Raw genomic sequence first — 18,687 nt, 5'->3', positions numbered from 1 at the left:
TTGACAATATGTTTCCCTATACAAAGCTGTAGAGACAAACTAAATGGAATATTCATACTTAGAAGTTGATGTTGTGTGTTTGGTATTCACAGTGCATCGCCTTTTATCAACCAAAAAGAGCTGCAGTGCTCTGCAGTGAAAATATAAATATGGTTATATTTATAAAAATATAACCATATTTTTCACCCACGCACTGATCTAACATTTCCTTAAAAAAAAAAAGTCATCCCCGGGTATCTTCTTAAACCGAAAATAAATCTTCCTGTTTAAGCGCCTCTAAATCGGGACGCTTGACGCTGCAGAGCCAGGCAGAACGGAGACACTCACCGGCTCCGGCGCCAAGATAAACAAGCCAAGCAACACAAGCCGTGTGTGAGCCATAACACGGCGATTACGGTCGGCTGGTGGTTTATACCGTCGCCTGATACGGAGAAAGAGGGAAAGGTGCCGCGTCATGCCAGGCCTCCGCTGCCAAGCCCGTAAACTCTGTCGGTCATCCAACGGAGCCGGGAGACGGTGTTCTGACTGACGAGCAGACGCCGTGGGAGAGCTGTGACTGTGCATTCTGGCCTATCCTGGTGACGATCAACAAGTTCATCGAAGTTTCTTCCTTCAAACTTCACCTCAGAATCTGCGACTTGGGGGAAAAAAAAGCTGCTTCGACCTTTAATCTTCTAAATGTGCGCGGCGAGTCTCAAACAAGAAACCGAGGCTACGGCCAACGTGTAGTGTGAGCCTCGCCGAACCATCGGCGTGCCAGGTTTCTAGGATAAGTGGCACTCAACCCCTTCAGCCGAGGGCTCCTTTTTTTCGAAACAGTATGCATTTTAATGTATTGGCTTGGCACGCGGTTGGAGTGCGGGGGGGGGGGGGGGGGGGTTGGGTGTCACGGGGCAACAAACCGAGCTGTGTGTGTGGGGGGGAACGCGGCTCGCACAAGACGAGTAACGGCCGCTATTCACGACTGTAAGGCCCCGTTTTTTCCACTGCGTGGCAAAACTCGAAGATCGCCAAGGCAGCCAGCCTGTGCCCCCATGGTATGTAGACACTGTCGCTCTCATGCACAAGGACAGAGGACGAGGGAGGGGGGGGACGGTAAAATGTGTGTGTGTGTGTGTGTGTGTGTGTGTGTGTGTGTGTGTGTGTGTGTGTGTGTGTGTGAGAGAAAGAGCGTTGAAGAGAGAGAGAGAGTTTACAGTACAGCTTGCAGGAGACAACGTCCGCTGCCCCTCTGATAAAGCAAAAAACGTTTCATCACTAACCGACAGACATAAACATGGCGTCATCAACAAACACACTGTAGCTATGATAAGAGACTGTGACGTTTTCCACCTCTTTGCAGATATTTATTTATGTATTTGAATCAGAATTTAGCACATTTTTTGACTGTAAGTTTGTGCTCGTTTTAAGTTTGGTTCTTTTTGTAATATGAAAACAAAGTGTTTTATAGAAAATCCTGTTTATAATCCTCACAATGAAGTCTTGCATACACCGCTTCTATTCAATTTAAATGAATACAGCCGTCCACACAGGCACAGTATTTCACTCGCGCTTTACACTCACAGTCGCAACCAAAAATGTATTTATTCTTTACTCTTCGAGACTTTTCCTTTCCCTTTCATGTGCGTAATGAGAGGGATACTGAGGACTGAGGCGGCTGTATTGTAATGAAAGACGCGGTGTGACGTGTCGAAAGGTATCGGTACCAAAAAAGCGATACCCAGCTCGACCAAACACTCTGAGCCTGGAGAGCGTTTTCTAAAGCAATACTTTAACTTTCAACTAGACAGACGACGCTAAGAGGTGGGGTGTTCAGTGAGACGCTGGTGACAATTTGTTGATACAGGCGGAGGAAGCTCTCCGTGCCCTATCATTGCATGTGGGATGACAACAGTGCCAGGCTCCAACCCACTCATTATAATCATTATTTCAAGGACGGGAAGAAGCCTAAAGCTCATATCCTTTCATTGCCATTACACCCCCATCTCAGCGGGATGCAAGCAGACAAAGACGACCGCCGTCAAGATGAATTGCAGCACAATGCAGAAAACAAAAAGAAAGCAGCGACGATCAAAAACCACACGAATAACAATGCCCGGACCTGCTAATGATGCGAACATATATCTGCAGCCGTACAAATATTCTGCATTTAGATGAACCAACAAAAAAAAAAACAGCTTTTTTTTTTTTTCCCATCAGCCAACTTTCACTGGAATGAATGGAGGTGATTTGGCTCCGTGCTTCTGCAATCAGCGCGTCTTGTTTAAACTGAAATAGATTTCCCACCCCGGCATAGTTCAGCCAAGAGGCAGAGCAGCCTCTCGGAAATGAACTCCAACAACAACAAAAAAAACACACACACACACACACACACACACACACACACACACACACACACACACACACACACACACACACACACACACGCATGTACATCTGAAAATCGGAGTCTTGAACACTCTTTTACCAGCGCTACCGGCTATGGCAAAACGGCACCACATTATCAGGGGATTAATGATTACTTCACAAGACAAGTGTGAAACAAAACAGACTGAATCACCCCAGAGAAATAAAAGCTGATCACAGGACTGGAGAGATGTGGGAATAAAAGGAGGGACGTTAAATCAATGAGATTTAAAATGGGAGTTGCAGTTGGATTTGCGGGGTTGATGGCCTCCCTATCTGGGTGTCAAGGCATGTATCGTGGGTGTGCTGAACAACATCCAAACATCCCCAAATCCCCCAGGCGCCTTTTGAGAAGCAAAAGAATCTGGGAAAGGGACTGGCTGAGGGAAAGCAGGAGAGGAGGTAGAGGGGGGGGGGAGGGGGAGAGGTAGAGGGAGATATAGAGAGTGTGTAATAGGGAGAGAGAATCAATGGGTGCCATGACATCATCGTATGGCAAGGAGCAAGGAGCGGGGTGCCGAGGAGCAGGGGGAGAGAGAGAGAGCGAGAGAGAGAGACAAGAGCACCCACAGTCGCCCATTCCGCCTCTCGGGGCCCATCCTCTGGAATGGATAAGAGGCGAACAATGCGCCCCCCAATGAATGGCATCCCAAATCCCACAGGAGAAAAAACAAATCACCAGTGGGAACGAGGGGAGGACGAGGGGAGAGAAGGAGAAAATAGACGGAGTGAGAGATGGAGAGAGAGAGAGACGCTTAAAAAGATGTGCACACAAAGCAACAAAGCATCTCGGGACATGTAGAGCAAGGCAAGTAGAGATTGAGGACAAAGCTGCCTTTGTCCCTCCAGGCTGGTGGGTGGCTCGGTGGAAGGATTTGAAGGCGGCAGCGTTTACATTCGGAGCTCTCCGATATATTGATCGGGTCGTGTAATCCCTCAAGCGATCAATGGGAAAAGGTTGGATGGACTCCGGGTGTTTGTCGGGTTTACATGACGGGGGGCACGTGGGAGGCGGGAACGGGGCTTCGCGCCACTCCTCAGGGGCGCTTCGAAGTTACGCTCTCGAAGTTTTGGCCCGCCGCTCGAGATGCCGGTTTGACGGAGGAGGCGCGGGGCAGGGTGGGATGTTCAGGGACCCCTCCCATCACAGCATTTCCTCGCGGAAGTCAAAATGGGATGTTTAATTGCATTCCTCATCACACGGCGTTAATAAATAAAGTCACAGCCGTCACTGGGAGGGCTTGATTTGTGTGTTTCCACGCAAGTTGTGTGTGCGCGTTCAAGACAAAGAGCTTCCGCTCCTCCGTGATTACAACAGTGGCGCTGGAAGCCAGAACAGAGAAAATAAATTAGAATGACAAGAAGGGAAGTCTTTCATGTCTGATGCTTTGATAACAAAAAAACAAAAAGAAAACAAGCAGGTTCCCACAAACTAGCATAAGTTGGCTCATGATTTCGGAGCTAGCTGGGGACAACTTGACACAAAATGGAAGCTTCGCTCATGAATAAGTCACAAATGAAAGAAGAGAAAGGAGGAGCTGCGTTATGACATTTATTTTTGGGATCAACAACAACAACAACAAAAAAAGGAAGATGCTGTAAAAAGAGGCAGAGCATGTGTTGAAGTAGAATAAACGTGAATGTGAAGGAGTCAAAGAAAGTGATAAGGCTCTGATCTGGCAGAAATGTGATCTTTCTGACAATTCAGAAGCACTTGTGTATGAATGAGCACAACTAACAGCAGGGCTGCTGTGATGTTTCCTCCTATGAGAAACGCTTTTATGAAACGAGAGACAGCTGGAACGCCATTTAAAGCAGACGCTTTACTGAAAGCACGCTGAACTACTTTGGCATCCAAAAGGTACAGTGAGGGGGGAAAAAACACTTGTTTTCTTGTTTCTTGGGCTGCAAGAAATCAAACTAAGGTTTTTGTTTTTCAATATATCGATTTGGTCGTACAATGTGACATTTAATAAAAGAACTGCGTGCAGTTAAGACGCAGGAAAGTTTGCTTTTTAATTTCATTTGTAATGGGAAAAGTGGAGACGAGACATTGACCCGAAGTCCAGGACACAGGCCTCAGAGAGAATAATCATTGCCTGAACGTATACTGAAATAAAAAACTTACCTCAGTGTAAAGGCTGCGGCTAACCTCTGACATTTATTTTTGAACAACACATGAATCAATTGGTCCACAAAATGTTGCTCGTATTGTCCAGCTAAAACAGTCCCAACACCCACACATATTTCATTTGATACCAAAAAAATACAAAAACTGCGAATCTACAGTCTACAAAGTCATTCTCAAGTTAATTATCAGTTTTAGCGTCCTATCCAGCATCTTGGGGACTCCCGCTCTGGGAGAGAGCCGTCTTTGTTGGCAAATTTTGATTGAATGTTCGAGGGAGAAACACAAGAAAAATCTGTTTGGGATTTGGTCTTGAAGCTAGATTAAGTTCACTTCCCCCTTTTGCGGTTTGAAACCCAAAGGAGCTTTGCAGTATCAATTCTCATCAAGTCGGTCTACAGCTATCAGTTAAACATTTCCTTTGAAGTCTGAGCGAGCGAGTGGAAGCTACATCAGCTCACTAGCTCTTACCCCGTCCCTTTGTGGCCTAGCGTGTGCACGATAAATATTGAAATCGGCGGCGGATGCCTTGCAAGTGGATGCTCTGTATTATGAATGTCACCCTGCTCTTGTTCGGCGGAGCAGTGGCTCACTCTAATGCCACAGGACAGAGAGAGAGAGAGAGAGAGAGAGAGAGAGAGAGAGACGACTGGCGAGGGATTTCAACTCTCAGATTCAAAGCGACATCAGAGTGTCTACTTGCATGTTTATGAATAAAAAAAGAAGATGGATACTGAGGGGAGGAAAAGAGGGCGAAAGCGATAGAGTGAGCCAGCACTCCCGTGTCACCAAACGTTCAGCGTGCCCCAGAAGAAGTGGAAGTTGTCGCGACGTCACCCATTGGTTTGAGGACCGCCGTTTCGATGCCTCGAGTTCGGCATTTTAGCCATCGCCATCTTGGGTTTTCGCAACCAGAAGTGATACTGGAGGGTGGAGCCACCGAAGTACAAACGAACGCTGGATTAGGTCATTTTGGGTGACCAAAAACTTTACAACTTTTGCAAACACACACTGTGAAAGGGTTAAAGACGAGAACACAGACAACTCCAAGACCGGAGAACGCTGTGGTAACGACCTGTCAATCACTGTGTAGCCCCGCCCTAAAGCATACTCTGCTTTATGGTCTATTTGACTCTAAATGGACCAGAATTTACTAAATGAACATCATGCTGTGTGGAAGGAGACTTGAAACTAGAGATTGAGACCATAAACTCACGTTCACAATGTTTACTGAGGTAATGAATCAAGAGAGAAGTAGAGTCATCTTCTCATAGACTTCTATACAATCTGATTACGTTACGTTTTGCAGGAGTCGCCCCCTGATTGCCATTACATAGAATGTTAATCACAGTGTTTTACATACAGTAGCATACACAAGAGTACAGTAGACTCAAAGGAGTCAAAAAAAGGAACAAAAATTATGTTTTTTGGGGTGTAATCTGTTTTTTCTGTTTAAGCTTAAAGCCATTTAGATTATCCAAACGTGTTGCTTAAGGTGCTGACAGTAAGTAGAACTATGTAACCTCTGATAAGGGGTTTTGAGTATACTTAAATGTCTCGTTTAACCCTGAGCTAGACTCCTTCTGACGGCCCCTGGTACTGATGATATGGGAAGTCTGCCTGTTGCATATTTCTGGAACAACGTCGCTCTTACGCTCTTAATGTCAACCGCAGTCCATGACGGTGCCAACTACCATATCGTCTGTCCCCGTAAATGATTTGTCAATGCTAGGCAGTGTTTTAAAAAGACACACTGTGCCAGCTGTTTTAAGAATATGATACCCACTCATTAACAGCCTCCTCATTATCTCTCCATCAAACACTGAATCTGTTCTTTTCTTCCTGTCTTATAGCAAACCTGGAGCTTTCTACTGCTCACAATGTATGATTAATGCTGCTGATTCTGTGCCCAATATCTTTGAAATATGACTAATGGCACTTACGCTTACCTTGATCATATATTAAATGTTTTATTCATAATGTCCCTCTTATTATCGTCGTCTTATTTTTAGCTACTCTTTGCTTGTTCTCCTCAGGCTTTTGTGTTTTATGTTGCATGTTAATAGAGTTAAAGAAAAAGTTGATCACAAAAGAACGTTGACTTTCTTAATACCACTAAATACATGTTTACGACATGGCTCATTCATCTGAAAATGTTAGCAGCTTAGTCCGAAACACAGTTGTAAAGACTTAAATTGCTGTGCACTCATTCAGGCTTTCACCACTCAGGTTTCTTCTTCAACCCCATGTCAGATAATTGTGGCGTGTGTGCGTGTGTGTGTGTGTGTGTGTGTGTGTTTCTGGGCAGAGAAGCAGGCATCTTAACCTACAAAACCAATGATTTTTTTCTTCCGTAATCTTTGTGCATCATATTCTTAGAATCTCCTTTTCCTCCGCAAGAGAGTGGAAGATATAAAGTGACCGATTAACTACACAACAACATAAAATGTTGTATTAGTGTGTGTGTGTGTGTGTTTGTGTGTGTGTGTGTGTGTGCTACACCTTCCAGCAGGAAGCCACGTATTGGCGTTTTTACTTGCTTCTCTTTGAGCACACCTTTACGCCTCATAATTAAAATGGGTAGATTGTACTAGAACTAGTCTTGATAGTGTGCTTAAAACACAGATAAAAGCACAGATTCTTGCTGCTGCTTTAGTGTTTCAATGAAAGGGAAACTCTGCACATTGATACAACTGTAACTGCCTGAGGGGAAGAGACATTCCATCCAGAACATGCTACTATTAGTACTTCTACTATACTGCCATTAATCCATAAATCACATCCAATTATAAAGCTCTCTGTCTTTCCAGATGTCTCATATCTAGAGAACCATTGATCCGATCCACTTCACATTTGGCGGGTGTTTAGCCGGGGACCCGAGGGAGTGCTTCTGTCAAATTTGGTGCAATTTGGACACGCGATGTGTTCAATATTAAAGGAACTTTGAATAAGCAAGCGAACAGTGATTCATGTCGGCTTCAGGGCTCCAGCATGTCATCCGCAGCTTGCTTTACAACCGAACTCTTCTTCACTTCCCTGGAGACAACACCAGCGTATAGCCAACAGGAAGCAGAATCAAACCAAAAGCGCATTTCCCCGGTGTAACCGTGAGTACTTGGGTGACAGTATCTTCCACAGACAGTATCAAGTCTTACAGCAGGGAAATACAAACTTATCACACTAATAACGTTACCGCCAGCAAAATAACTCCGCTATTTAAATCGCTGCTCTGTTTGGAGATAATCTCCACTAAGTGGATTTCACCAATGTTTGTGGCGAGTCAGATCACTGACTTTGGGTTTTTTCCAGGTGCGTCTTGCTTTACTCTTTACCCTCTCTCTAACTAGGAATGTTGGTATTGGCACTGGTAGAAGAAGTAGACCTACTCAAAACATTTTTTTAATGCCACACAGTAAAAATCTTGCATTACAATTTGTACTCGAGTGAAGAGTGAAAGAGAGGCATTATCAGCACAATGTCCCTTCATTTACTGAGCGTCTGTTCAAGGTGGAGCCTTCAATTCTAATACGATGAGAATATTATGGCTCCACATTTCAATTGGGATATTTTTAAAGGCAAATCTGAATCTGCAACGTAACCCCGGAACATTTCTCTGTCAAGTAAATGTAGTACTACAGTGCTTCCCTCTGAGGGAGAAGTACAAAGAAGAAGTATACAGTTGAGTTGCATATTGTTTTTACATGATGTTGGGCCTTTTGTAAGTTATTTCTGGGTACAATGAGTAACAAACTTCAATAGGTTTCATATATAAACATCATAATAAATGAGGTTGCCTACATTGCCTGACGGTAAAGTCTTCCCCAGGTGAACAGAGTGTATTTCTCTGGAGTATGTAACCGTGAGCAGCCACAACCTGAGCATGTGACGCAACTATGTCATGGCAGGTGTATTCCTGAGGACCAAAGGAAGCGCAGTGTTGAGTGTGAAGTTGTCTGTATGAGCGGTTCAGCCATATTATCAACGGCACTGCTCTAGTTAAAGAAGGACATTGACACAAATCCCCCACGTTTTATTGTCGTTGTTGTTGTTGTTGTTGTTGACGCCTATACCCATCCATCTTTTCATCCTTTCCCACTGTCATCTCTCCGTTGTCATCCTCCAATTTTCCTCATCCTCACTTCTATTTATTCTGCGTCCTTCCCATCACCTTCCCCTGCATCCTCATCTTCTTCCTTCAATTCCATGCTCAGATCCTTCTAATGCCTCAGCTGCTTCTCCTTTGGGATAACAGACGAGCTGTGCAACAGGTCTCGTGTCAAACCTACAACGATTGAGGCCATTCCCCCCCATCCTTACGGGGATAAACTGGAGATCTCACCCGTGTAACATTAAGGGGTGAGGGTGAGGACATTCACCATGGCGTGGATGTACTGCAACTCTCCACAGAAGCCGATACAAATTCAGTTTAGAGACACAGCAGCTCTCCTGGGTGGGGTGTTATACGCCGACTGCTGCACGGCAGCAGGAACGGTGATCTATAATTTCAATATATGTTGCTTTGGAGGCGGAGGGCGGAATTTTATAAAGAAGAAATCCCCGCCGACAATAAATGCTTCGATGAAAACAGAAAACAAAATCTAAAACATGAAAGCGGTCCCCTTATTTGTCCAAATATATCGTCCAACATCTGCTCCACTGTACTGTGGATATACTGTGTGTCACATGAAGGACATGTGAAGCTCCCTGCAGTCCTCTTCCACCTCCTCCTCCTCTTCCTCCTCGGGGAGAGTGTTAATGAAGCAGGAGGCTGGTCAGATGGGGGAGTCTCTGACTCTCCACCTCGGTTCCACGGAAATCAATAATATACAGACGGCCACCCTCGCCTTTTCCTCTCCTCTCCTTCCCTTTCCTTTATCCTCTTCATCCCCATTATTTTACTCCCTATGTGTTTTCACTCCATCTCCCTCTCCCCTCATACCTCCCCTCCCCTGACCCCTGTCACCTGTTATCCTCTAATTTCTCCCTTTTTTCCCCAGTTTTGCCCCCCCCCCCCCCCCCCCCCCCTTTTCTTTTACACTGTTGGCAGTGAGGATGTTGTAAATCTGCCTTGTAATTAGCATGACACTGGCAGCTGAGTTTCACTTGTATTCGCAGCTAATTTACTCCTCAGTCATGGGAGCAGCAGTGTTTTGACAATCCGGAAGCTGCGCCGAGCAATTCTCAGAGAGTTTGGTAGGAAACAAACTTACTGTCAGGAAACTGTGATTTGAAAACACACCGGTGGAAATGGAAAAAAATAAAAACCACGCACGCTCAAACCGCCTTAACACAAAGTTAAACGAGGTATCCTATCCATCGCTCAGACACTTTACTGCCCACGAGGGGCGCTTTTCGGACCTGTGAGGCAACAGTGCCCCCTGCAGTTCACCGGAGGAGGTGAACCCCGTCGACGCTCAGTGAAGTTGGTCCTCTACACTTTAAACCAGCCTTGCTTTAGCCCCCCCCCCCCCCCAGCTATCTCCTCCCACAAGGGGAATTGTGTAAGTGGATTTAAATAAATTAATGCCTCTTCTGCTAGCCTCGGGAAAACACAGCAGAAAATAGTCCAAAACAAAAACAGAAAAAAAAAAGAAATTCAAACTGCTGTCACATTCGCAAAGATAAAGAAGAACATATATATTTTTTTCTAGCTCAAGCCTATAGGGCCCGCATTTTAGGACGGCAGCGATTTGAATATGTCATGCCTAATTCCACGTTTAGGCTGAGCCGGCATTCTCTGGGGACTGAATACAAAGCAGCCTGCAAGAAAAGACACTTGACTAGTCAGCTGGAACAACGCTATCCAGGCTCGGGGCATAATCAGTCCCACCATTTTCAGACCAAAACTGCTTTGAAAAAAAAAAAAAAAGCACCCATAACTCAAATTATTTCCAGCGTCCAAGCCAACAAACAGCCGCCATGTGCAGCATTTACAGTCTACAGAAAACAATTCAAATATTTGTCAAAGCATCGACGAGGGCACTTGACTCGTGTTATCTGGCTCAGTGTGTGGGCACATTTGAGGTCGTTGGAAGAAAGGAAACATTAAGTCATAGCCTGGTGAGGTCTCACTCCTTCTGCTCCAGCAACAGAGCAATGCTTCTCCCAGTGGAACAGAAAGAAGGGAGTGAGGGAGGCTCATGAGGTCTTGGCTATTAGAGTAACTGCACAGCATTAGCTAATTGGGATCCAAACAAACTCCCCTGAATACCAATGAATGGGAACAGGGAACCGCTACAGTCAAAACCATATTTGTATCATGGTCCTTGGTGGGGTTTTTTCTTTTCATCATACAAATATTTAGGGCAAGGCTTCGTTAGGATGCTGCACCAAAAATCCTTTATGTAATATGCTGCTTTAAATTGACTCCATGCAAAGACTCAGTACTGAGAATATAAACCATATATATAAGCATCACTAATAAGGCACACAGACTGAATCTAAAACGTATTGTCAACAAGCCTGGATACAGTTCAAAGCTAGTTCCCCCCCCCCCCCCTCTCAATGAATGCATATACTGTCCAATTGTAGCTATAGAGAAAAGTCTCCCGAGAGAACAAAAACACCCTGGAGGTTTCCGATAACAAGCTCCCGGATCTCTGGTCTTTACACTGCAGTTACTCTGCAGCCAGATGTGCGTCTACCTCTGGGTCAAGACAGACACCAGCGGGATTACCATCCATTAGCAAAGAAAGAGAAACAGGTTGGGGATGCTTCTCATTTGGCATAAACAGGGAACAGCTCTCTGTGACCACTCTGGATAATCAGTTGTTTTTTTTAAAAGTAGTTAGTGTGAATGGTATTAGCGAAGCAGAGCAAGAAAACTAATGACAGCTGTGTAGTCTGTGTATGTACGCATGTGTGTGTGTGTGTGTGTGTGTGTGTGTGTGTGTGTGTGTGTGTGTGTGTCGGTTCACACCTCAGAGTCTTCATTGCGTAGCCCCAGTTGGAGGACAGCACTGGGAGACTTCAGTCTGGCTTGGCTGGACTGGGCCATCTGCAGGTTCAACTGCCAGCCGACATACTCCAGCTGCAACACACAAACGGAGCCAGTTAAGTCAATTTAATAGATGCCCTCGACACATTTGACTCTATGAAAAGCTGTTTCCCACAAAATAACAGCCCAAGCAGAATTCCTAATGAAATATATGTATATTTATGAGTATATTGATATTGCATTAGGGCTTTTTTTCCTCAAGCGCTCACCATTTGACGTAGATTTTTCATCGCTACTCAATCATTAGTATTGTTTCATTCATACAAAGCTCTTTGGAATCGTTGATTTTGATAAGCACTATATCACTTAACTTAATAACATAGTTATCATAAATGAAAATAGGCAGATCAAACTGTTAAATATAAATTATAGTACTCATCATTTCACAAGATAGTAGAGTACACGGTGATGTCAGCAACAGTCCCAAACACAAACGTATTCAATTTACTATAACGTTACACCACAAGCAGCAAATTGGCACATTTGACAACCTGGAATCAAATGTTTGGCCTTTTATTTTTGCTTGCTCCATTATCATAATAGCTAAAGATTCATTTTTCATTCAATGAAGGCTTATTCACGATAAGTTGGGACTTTCTCACGCTTGTGTTCCTATTTTATGAAAGACGAGACAGCAAACCAAGACCTAAACAGGAACACATTTCACGACTTATTACCGGCTCGTTAGCCGACCATGGACTGACCGGGTTGACCTCGAGCTAAACTCATCATAAGCAGCCACTGCATTACCACACTTATGAATATGGTAATTAGCATAGACATTCAATTTAACTCTGTAGAACTTCTCAAAGTTTTAAGCCACCTTGTTTCCAAGCTGCCTGTTGTCAGACTATACCTCCCAGCCAGCTGTAGCAGCAGCGTGATAGATTAGCAGCACTGAGTCAAGGCAGGCCAGTTAAGTGTTTTATGATGCAGAGAGAGGCCGTAATAATAAACCATGTGTGACTTAATGGGTCTGGATGCTTCCGCGGCATCAGACGACAGGTGTGAGGTGGGGAAGGGCTGGGCCACATTAATACCACAATACTCATTAGCATGAATAAACATTGCAGCTCAATGATGTCTTACTTATTTTCTGGGAATAAAATAAATGGAAATCCAGACTGATTTATGTCTGCATTTCCTTGCTCCGTCGCGTTAATATTTTTGTTGGGTGTGTTGTGTGGCACAATCCCAGCAGCAGTTCACTCATTTAGAAGAAGAAGAAATCAGGGAACTAAAAGGTATCCTCACTGTTCACCGCAGACAAAGACAAATGTCTTCATTCTCCTGAAAGCAGCAACGTTGATTAAAACGGCAGCGGGGCTAATCAATCAGGCAACTGGCAGTGGGCAACATAAAGAATAACGTCCTGTCAAGTCCAGCCGGGAAAAGGTAATTCCAGTGAGCAGCGCACCTCAACGAAGATCGTTATGGAAAGACATTAGTCTCTTTAGCGTCAAAGTCTGGACGTCCGAGTCTTCCGGCTGCCCTTTAAACGCAGCACGCATTTATGGATCGGAGGCTGTGAGAAGAAAACGCCGCGCACAAACGCAACCGAACCCACAAATGTCACGTGACTGGTGCAATAAATAAATAAATAAAAAGTTGATATGAGTAGAATACTGATATTTGTTCAAGTTGGGTTGTATTTAGGTGTTGTATTGTTTTGCATTTGTTCAAATCAGTTGGTATTTGTTTGTGTATTGGAAAAAGAATTTGTTAAAAAGCAACCAATTACCCACAGAACACAATGTTAAATCTTGTTTTTTATTTGTGGAGCTAGAAACTGATTTGTCCCCGGTACTGAGAATAATTTATCTCCATAGTTAAAGGGATAGTTCATCTTAAAACCAAAAATACATATTTTCCCCTCTTACCTGAGCTATTCATCCATCTAGATTGTTTTGGTGTGAGATGTCTAGTTTTGGAGATATCTGCCGTAGAGATGTCTAACTTCTCCCCAATATAACAGGACTATATGGCACTCGGCTTATGGAAACTCAACAGCAATGTCATTTTCCAGCCGACATAAAACTGCTCACAACAAGTTCTGTGGATCACCTTGAGAAACCGGTTCATGATTTCTGAAACAAACCCAGTGCCATATAGCCCCGTTATATTAGAGAGAAGTCAGACATCTTTATGGTCGATATCTCCAAAACTAGACAACTCACACCAAAACAATCTGGATTGATGAATAGCTCTACAGGTAAGAGGAAAAATACGTACGTTTTTTTGATTTTGGGGTGAACCGTCCCTTTAACCTCTAGTTTGATCGGTTAAAGCGTCACTTTTGGGACAGCGGCTGAGAATTTCATGACACATCATATTCATCTAATATGCGGAAGTTGTTATAAGGTGGCAAAGGTATGAATCCTAAAAAAAAGAGCCATTCATCCTACTCAAAGTCTCAAAACCCTGCTTTCTATTCAACAGAAAAAGAGGATTAGAAAAAATATATACATGTAAGTTATGAAGTTAAAACGTAGCAGAGGTTTTTTTCCAGGATCAATGGCTGTCACGGCCTTCTGCTGGCAGCAACAAATCCACGGGGGAAGAGAGAGATGACTTGCGAGACCCGGGCAGGTGAGAAGTCTGATGTGACTGATGGTTACACGCTGCTTGCTTACTGGCTGTTAGATCTTAATTCCCTTGACTTTGTAAGGAATGCCGTTTGATGTGTCAGTGCTTAATCAACTTATAGGGAGGAATTTAAAAAATGGATGTGACAACTTGTGAGCTGCGAAGGAACTCTTTGTAAGCCAAAACAGCTGGAATGAATTCACACAAAATCCGGTCGGTCTTAATATGGATCGCGTTGATTCTCAATTTAGTATGGAGTGACTATAATGTTTTCTCGCTGAACAGTGCTCCGCTCAAAGGGATGAAACAGTGTGAAAAATGAAAGCTGTAATTACAGAGTGTCTGGCAGAGGATTAATCGTACACGTCAGCAACATGCTCATGGTTGAGGTTTGCGCTAGTCGACGGAGCCAAAGTTCAGAGCTACAGCTGTCTGACGGCAACAACGGCCGTTGTTCATCAGCCTCACCTTCTTCGGAGCAAAGGTGTTTTGCTTTAGTTTCTCCACCAGCTCGGGTCCGGCCGCGGCCCAGGTTTGAGAGAACACCTCGGCCTTGTCTGGGTTTAGATGAACCGCCTCCAGCTGTTGCTGCAGAGAGGCCGGCTTTACGTTATGATACACCGCCTACAGACGAGAGGAGATACGGGTTAGAGTGACTTTACACATCATTAACCGTGTCTTAACAGTTCCCTCTCACAATCGCAGTCCTATTCAACTCTATACACTCAACATGGCTCCAATACAACAACTCGTGATGCAACAGTGACCCCAGCTGGAGAAATGGGCTCACAAGGAGATCCACACTAACACAAATGCTACATGCCAATTTCTACCTGTCTCACTTTCTTTCTGAAAATATGCACTTAAGCAAAGTAGCAATAGTAACTTTGCATGGTCATTTACTCAGTCTTTTTGTTTTCTGATGATTCTTCTCAGTTAAATGCTTGTGTGTAATGTAAACAAGCCCTGCAGGTAAGTGGACAGACAATTCTGTCGGCACTGAAACAACATACTTAAGTGGGTTGAAGTCATGTTATTTCTTTCCCAATACCAAAGCAATGTAAATCCTCATACAGAACTTTTTTTTACTTACTTGACCTCCTCCATCACATCTAATGTTGAACCCTTCTATTAATTACATCTAATAACTAAATATTAAGAATGAAAGAACAATCATTTTTTAAAAAGAACTCAAACCTAGAAAAATGAGATGAAACCCTAACAGTGCCCCCCCCCCCTCTCCTCCCCCTTCTCCTCTCCTCACCTGCTCGAGTATAAACGCAGCAGTTTCCAGGACTAGATTGAGAGCCTGTTTGTCCAATGAGAGAGCAGCCTGAAGTTTCTCTTCCTCCTCGTCACTGAATGTCCGCTCGCCCTGTGTAGAAGACATGGTTTACTCTGTGTTTTCAAGAACTGGAGAGAATAGTTGAAATGCTGATTTCTGATTGAGAGTCAACAACTTTTTAAAATCTAAAATATGAAACATTTTTAGAGTAGATTGTGTGTGTGTCAGAAGCCAGAATACAATGTTTAACAGTTCAAATTCTATATAATCTGACATTTGAAAACAAACACCGTGGAGTCAACCATCACAGATTAAACTAATAACATTAACAATGGCTCTACTTATTACATGCAGCAGGAAGCCATACCAGTGAGGCAAACCAGTTCAATGTAGTTGGTTACACCTGTGCTTTTCAGGCTTTGACATGTCTATGTGTCTTTTATAATTATTCTCATTAAACAAACTTTCTCTCAGCAAATCAAAAAAACTGAACTCAACAGACGAATTGTTCTTAGCATCAATGACTGACACACCTCGACAGCCCGCTCAACAGGGCCAGGCCTGCGTGTGCATTCATTAGAGCCGAGTGTGACTGATGCTCCAGTAAGTCATTATGCATGCACTGCTCTCTCTGGCACTACAGCTTTGCAGCAAAAGCCTCAAAAGCCTCAAAAAGCCTCTTGTCTTTGGCTCGGTTAACAGTGTGCGCAGTCTCCGCACCTTCAGATGAAGCTTTTGTATGATGCGGGAGATCAGCCTGGAGAACTTGTTCACATCAATCGCGTTGATGAAAGTCACCGCTTCTTTGATGCTGTTCGGAGAGAAGAGTCGCGAGCGTTAATGACGGCGGCGCAGAAAGCGCTCAGATCTTTGAGTTAAGAAACAGAATCACAGGTTCACTGCCAAGAGTATGATGTCATACATGAAAGGTGTGTCACGCGGGCTGTCATTGCATTTCAAAAGGCACTTCTATACATTGACAACAAAACAGACATTAGCTATAAACAATACAGCAGTGACAACACATACAGCATCAGCAAATAGAAGTGTCTGCTATATATTGCAATAGGTTCCACGGGGATAACAGCATCAGTATGAGGGTGAAGAGTGAAGAGAGCATCCTAAAATAAGGTACACGTGTGAACATAAGTGTTAAGACTACTACGCACACACAGACATAACAGCTACTGCAGAGTAAACAGGCTGTATGCTGAACGATATTAAAAATATATCTAACTGTGATTATTTGGACTGATATTGTAATAGGGATATGATTTACGATATTAGAGGGAATGATACTTTTTACATAATTGTTCTAATTTTGATTGAAAAACAAATTAAAATGATTATGGTTTGATTTTTGTCTGTACCAAACAAATATGTTTTCTATAGATATGTGTAGGCCAGGACGTCTCTGCACCTCCTGTGATTTGAAATATGCAGCAGCCCATAATGAAATGTCAATAGAATGCCAAATAATTGTGCAGCCCTACTGTTTTCACAGCTATTTCACTAGCTGTACATGTGTGCATTAAAAACTAAGTTAGTAATACCACAAAGCTAATACACTGCATCAGAAGGGAGAAGTCCTGCTTGAGTCAAGTAGAAGCACTACAAACATTGATGCAATACAAATTACCAGCTCTGATACATTTGAGACGTTTTCACACACACACACACACACACAAAAACACTACATTGACGTTATTATATTAGATCACACATGGCGTGTGTTATATTTCATTGGAGGTGGTTTGATTGCCCAATGCTACCTAGTTAACCTAGAACAGTGAATCATAGCTACATGTTTTTGGAAACAAATTGTAAGTCGAAAACCTTTTGTCTGCAAAGTGAAATGTATCCTTTAAGATTTTACTTAATTTACATTTCCGTCTGAAATATTGTGGTTGATTGTACAAAGTCTTAATAGAAGCGGAAACAGACTAAAAGGACATTTCCTGACACGTTAAATGTTACTGTGAATTAGAAGTAAGAGAGCGAGAAAACCGAATAAACACACAGCTTAATGAGGACAGCAGTAACGTTAGTCATTCCCACGCTAGTGTGACATGTTTGCTAAGGTCCATGTATGCACCAGATCACAATACCGGTAACTTTGAGGATGCCTTCCTTTCTCGGGATTTGGCTACAGGTATCTTTACGTAAGATAACGTTACTGGAAGGATTTATTTTCTGTAAATAGAAAAATAAAAGCTGCTTACCTTTGTGTTTCTTTTAAAAAAGAAGTCATTGTTGTCTGTTGCTTTCTGAAAATGAGAAATTAAGAGTTGAAAAGTGTCAAAGCAGCAGCATCCTCTCTGTTGTCATTCCTTCTTCCTGATGTCACGAGACGACTCACGTGACAGTCAAAGCTGCGCGATAATGCGCAGTAAAGGGCAGGATAGAGACAAATAAATAAACTATGAGGTAAATGAATGCAAGTTTAAACGTATGTCACTGGTGTATTCTAACACAACAATGTCGACAACAACTGTATCTTAAAGCCAGTGTGGCCGCGCAATAGAATTCATTGCACCGTTAAATGCATAAAAGCTGCGCACGATAAATCTGCTACAAGAGTCACTACGGAATAAGCGATGGACAAACAGAGCTGGCACCAAATGCGCGACAGCAGAAGCATCATTGTTGTTTTAAAGCCATGTTTTAAAAAGGCTAGGTTAAGTTACACTTTATAATCTCACTGCTAGTAGATGTACCGTACATCATATGTTATATTCTAAAATAATAATACTCCATTGCAAATAAAAGTCAATGTTAGTAAAAAGTACATAAGTATTATCAGAAAAAGTGCTCAAAGTAATTGGACTCATTATGTAAAATGGCTCTTTTCAAAGTTTATAATATTTTATTTAGTTTTTGTCACTAACAAGCATTTCATTGTTCTTGTTCGACAATGTGGTATTTTACGAGTTTAAAACAAGATTTTTATTAGAGTCGTCATATACATATACACATACATGAAATTTAACTTCTGCATTTAACCCATCCCTAGCTTATTGGGAGCAGTGGGCTGCTGAGAAGCACCCGGGGAGCAGTATATTAGTAGTATAGTACTGCATCCTATCAAGTATGCACATCATGTCTTTTACATGTAAAGGTGTGCCAAATAACTGTGGCAAAGTAACAATTACAACATTTCCATCATAAATGTAGAAGTATAAAGAAGCATAAAATGCAAAGACTTAAGTGTGTACTTAATTCCACCACTGCTTACTAGTACTTCTCTCTAATAGATCACCTTTTGTAAAAGGGCTTATATGATAA

At 43.0% G+C, this 18,687-nt stretch overlaps 1 protein-coding gene across 1 annotated transcript in view; it reads right to left on the bottom strand.

Annotated features, from left to right (window-relative positions):
- commd10 (COMM domain containing 10) overlaps window positions 1-17,742 on the bottom strand; it is a 60,322-nt gene extending 42,580 nt beyond the window's left edge. Inside the window, exons 1-5 of the mRNA XM_079160982.1 lie at window positions 17,625-17,742; window positions 16,123-16,213; window positions 15,382-15,492; window positions 14,586-14,741; window positions 11,454-11,564 (exon numbers count right to left, since the gene is read on the bottom strand). Of these exons, the coding sequence (XP_079017108.1) occupies window positions 11,454-11,564; window positions 14,586-14,741; window positions 15,382-15,492; window positions 16,123-16,213; window positions 17,625-17,653 (498 nt within the window). The 5' untranslated portion in view covers window positions 17,654-17,742. The remainder of the gene's footprint in view (window positions 1-11,453; window positions 11,565-14,585; window positions 14,742-15,381; window positions 15,493-16,122; window positions 16,214-17,624) is intronic.
- Window positions 17,743-18,687: the final 945 nt, after the last annotated feature.

Source organism: Pholis gunnellus, assembly GCF_910591455.1.
Source record: "Pholis gunnellus genome assembly, chromosome: 6".
Classification (NCBI taxonomy): Eukaryota; Metazoa; Chordata; class Actinopteri; order Perciformes; family Pholidae; genus Pholis; species Pholis gunnellus.
Note: the sequence above shows the minus strand (reverse complement) of the source record. Positions and strands in the feature narration are given on the sequence as shown.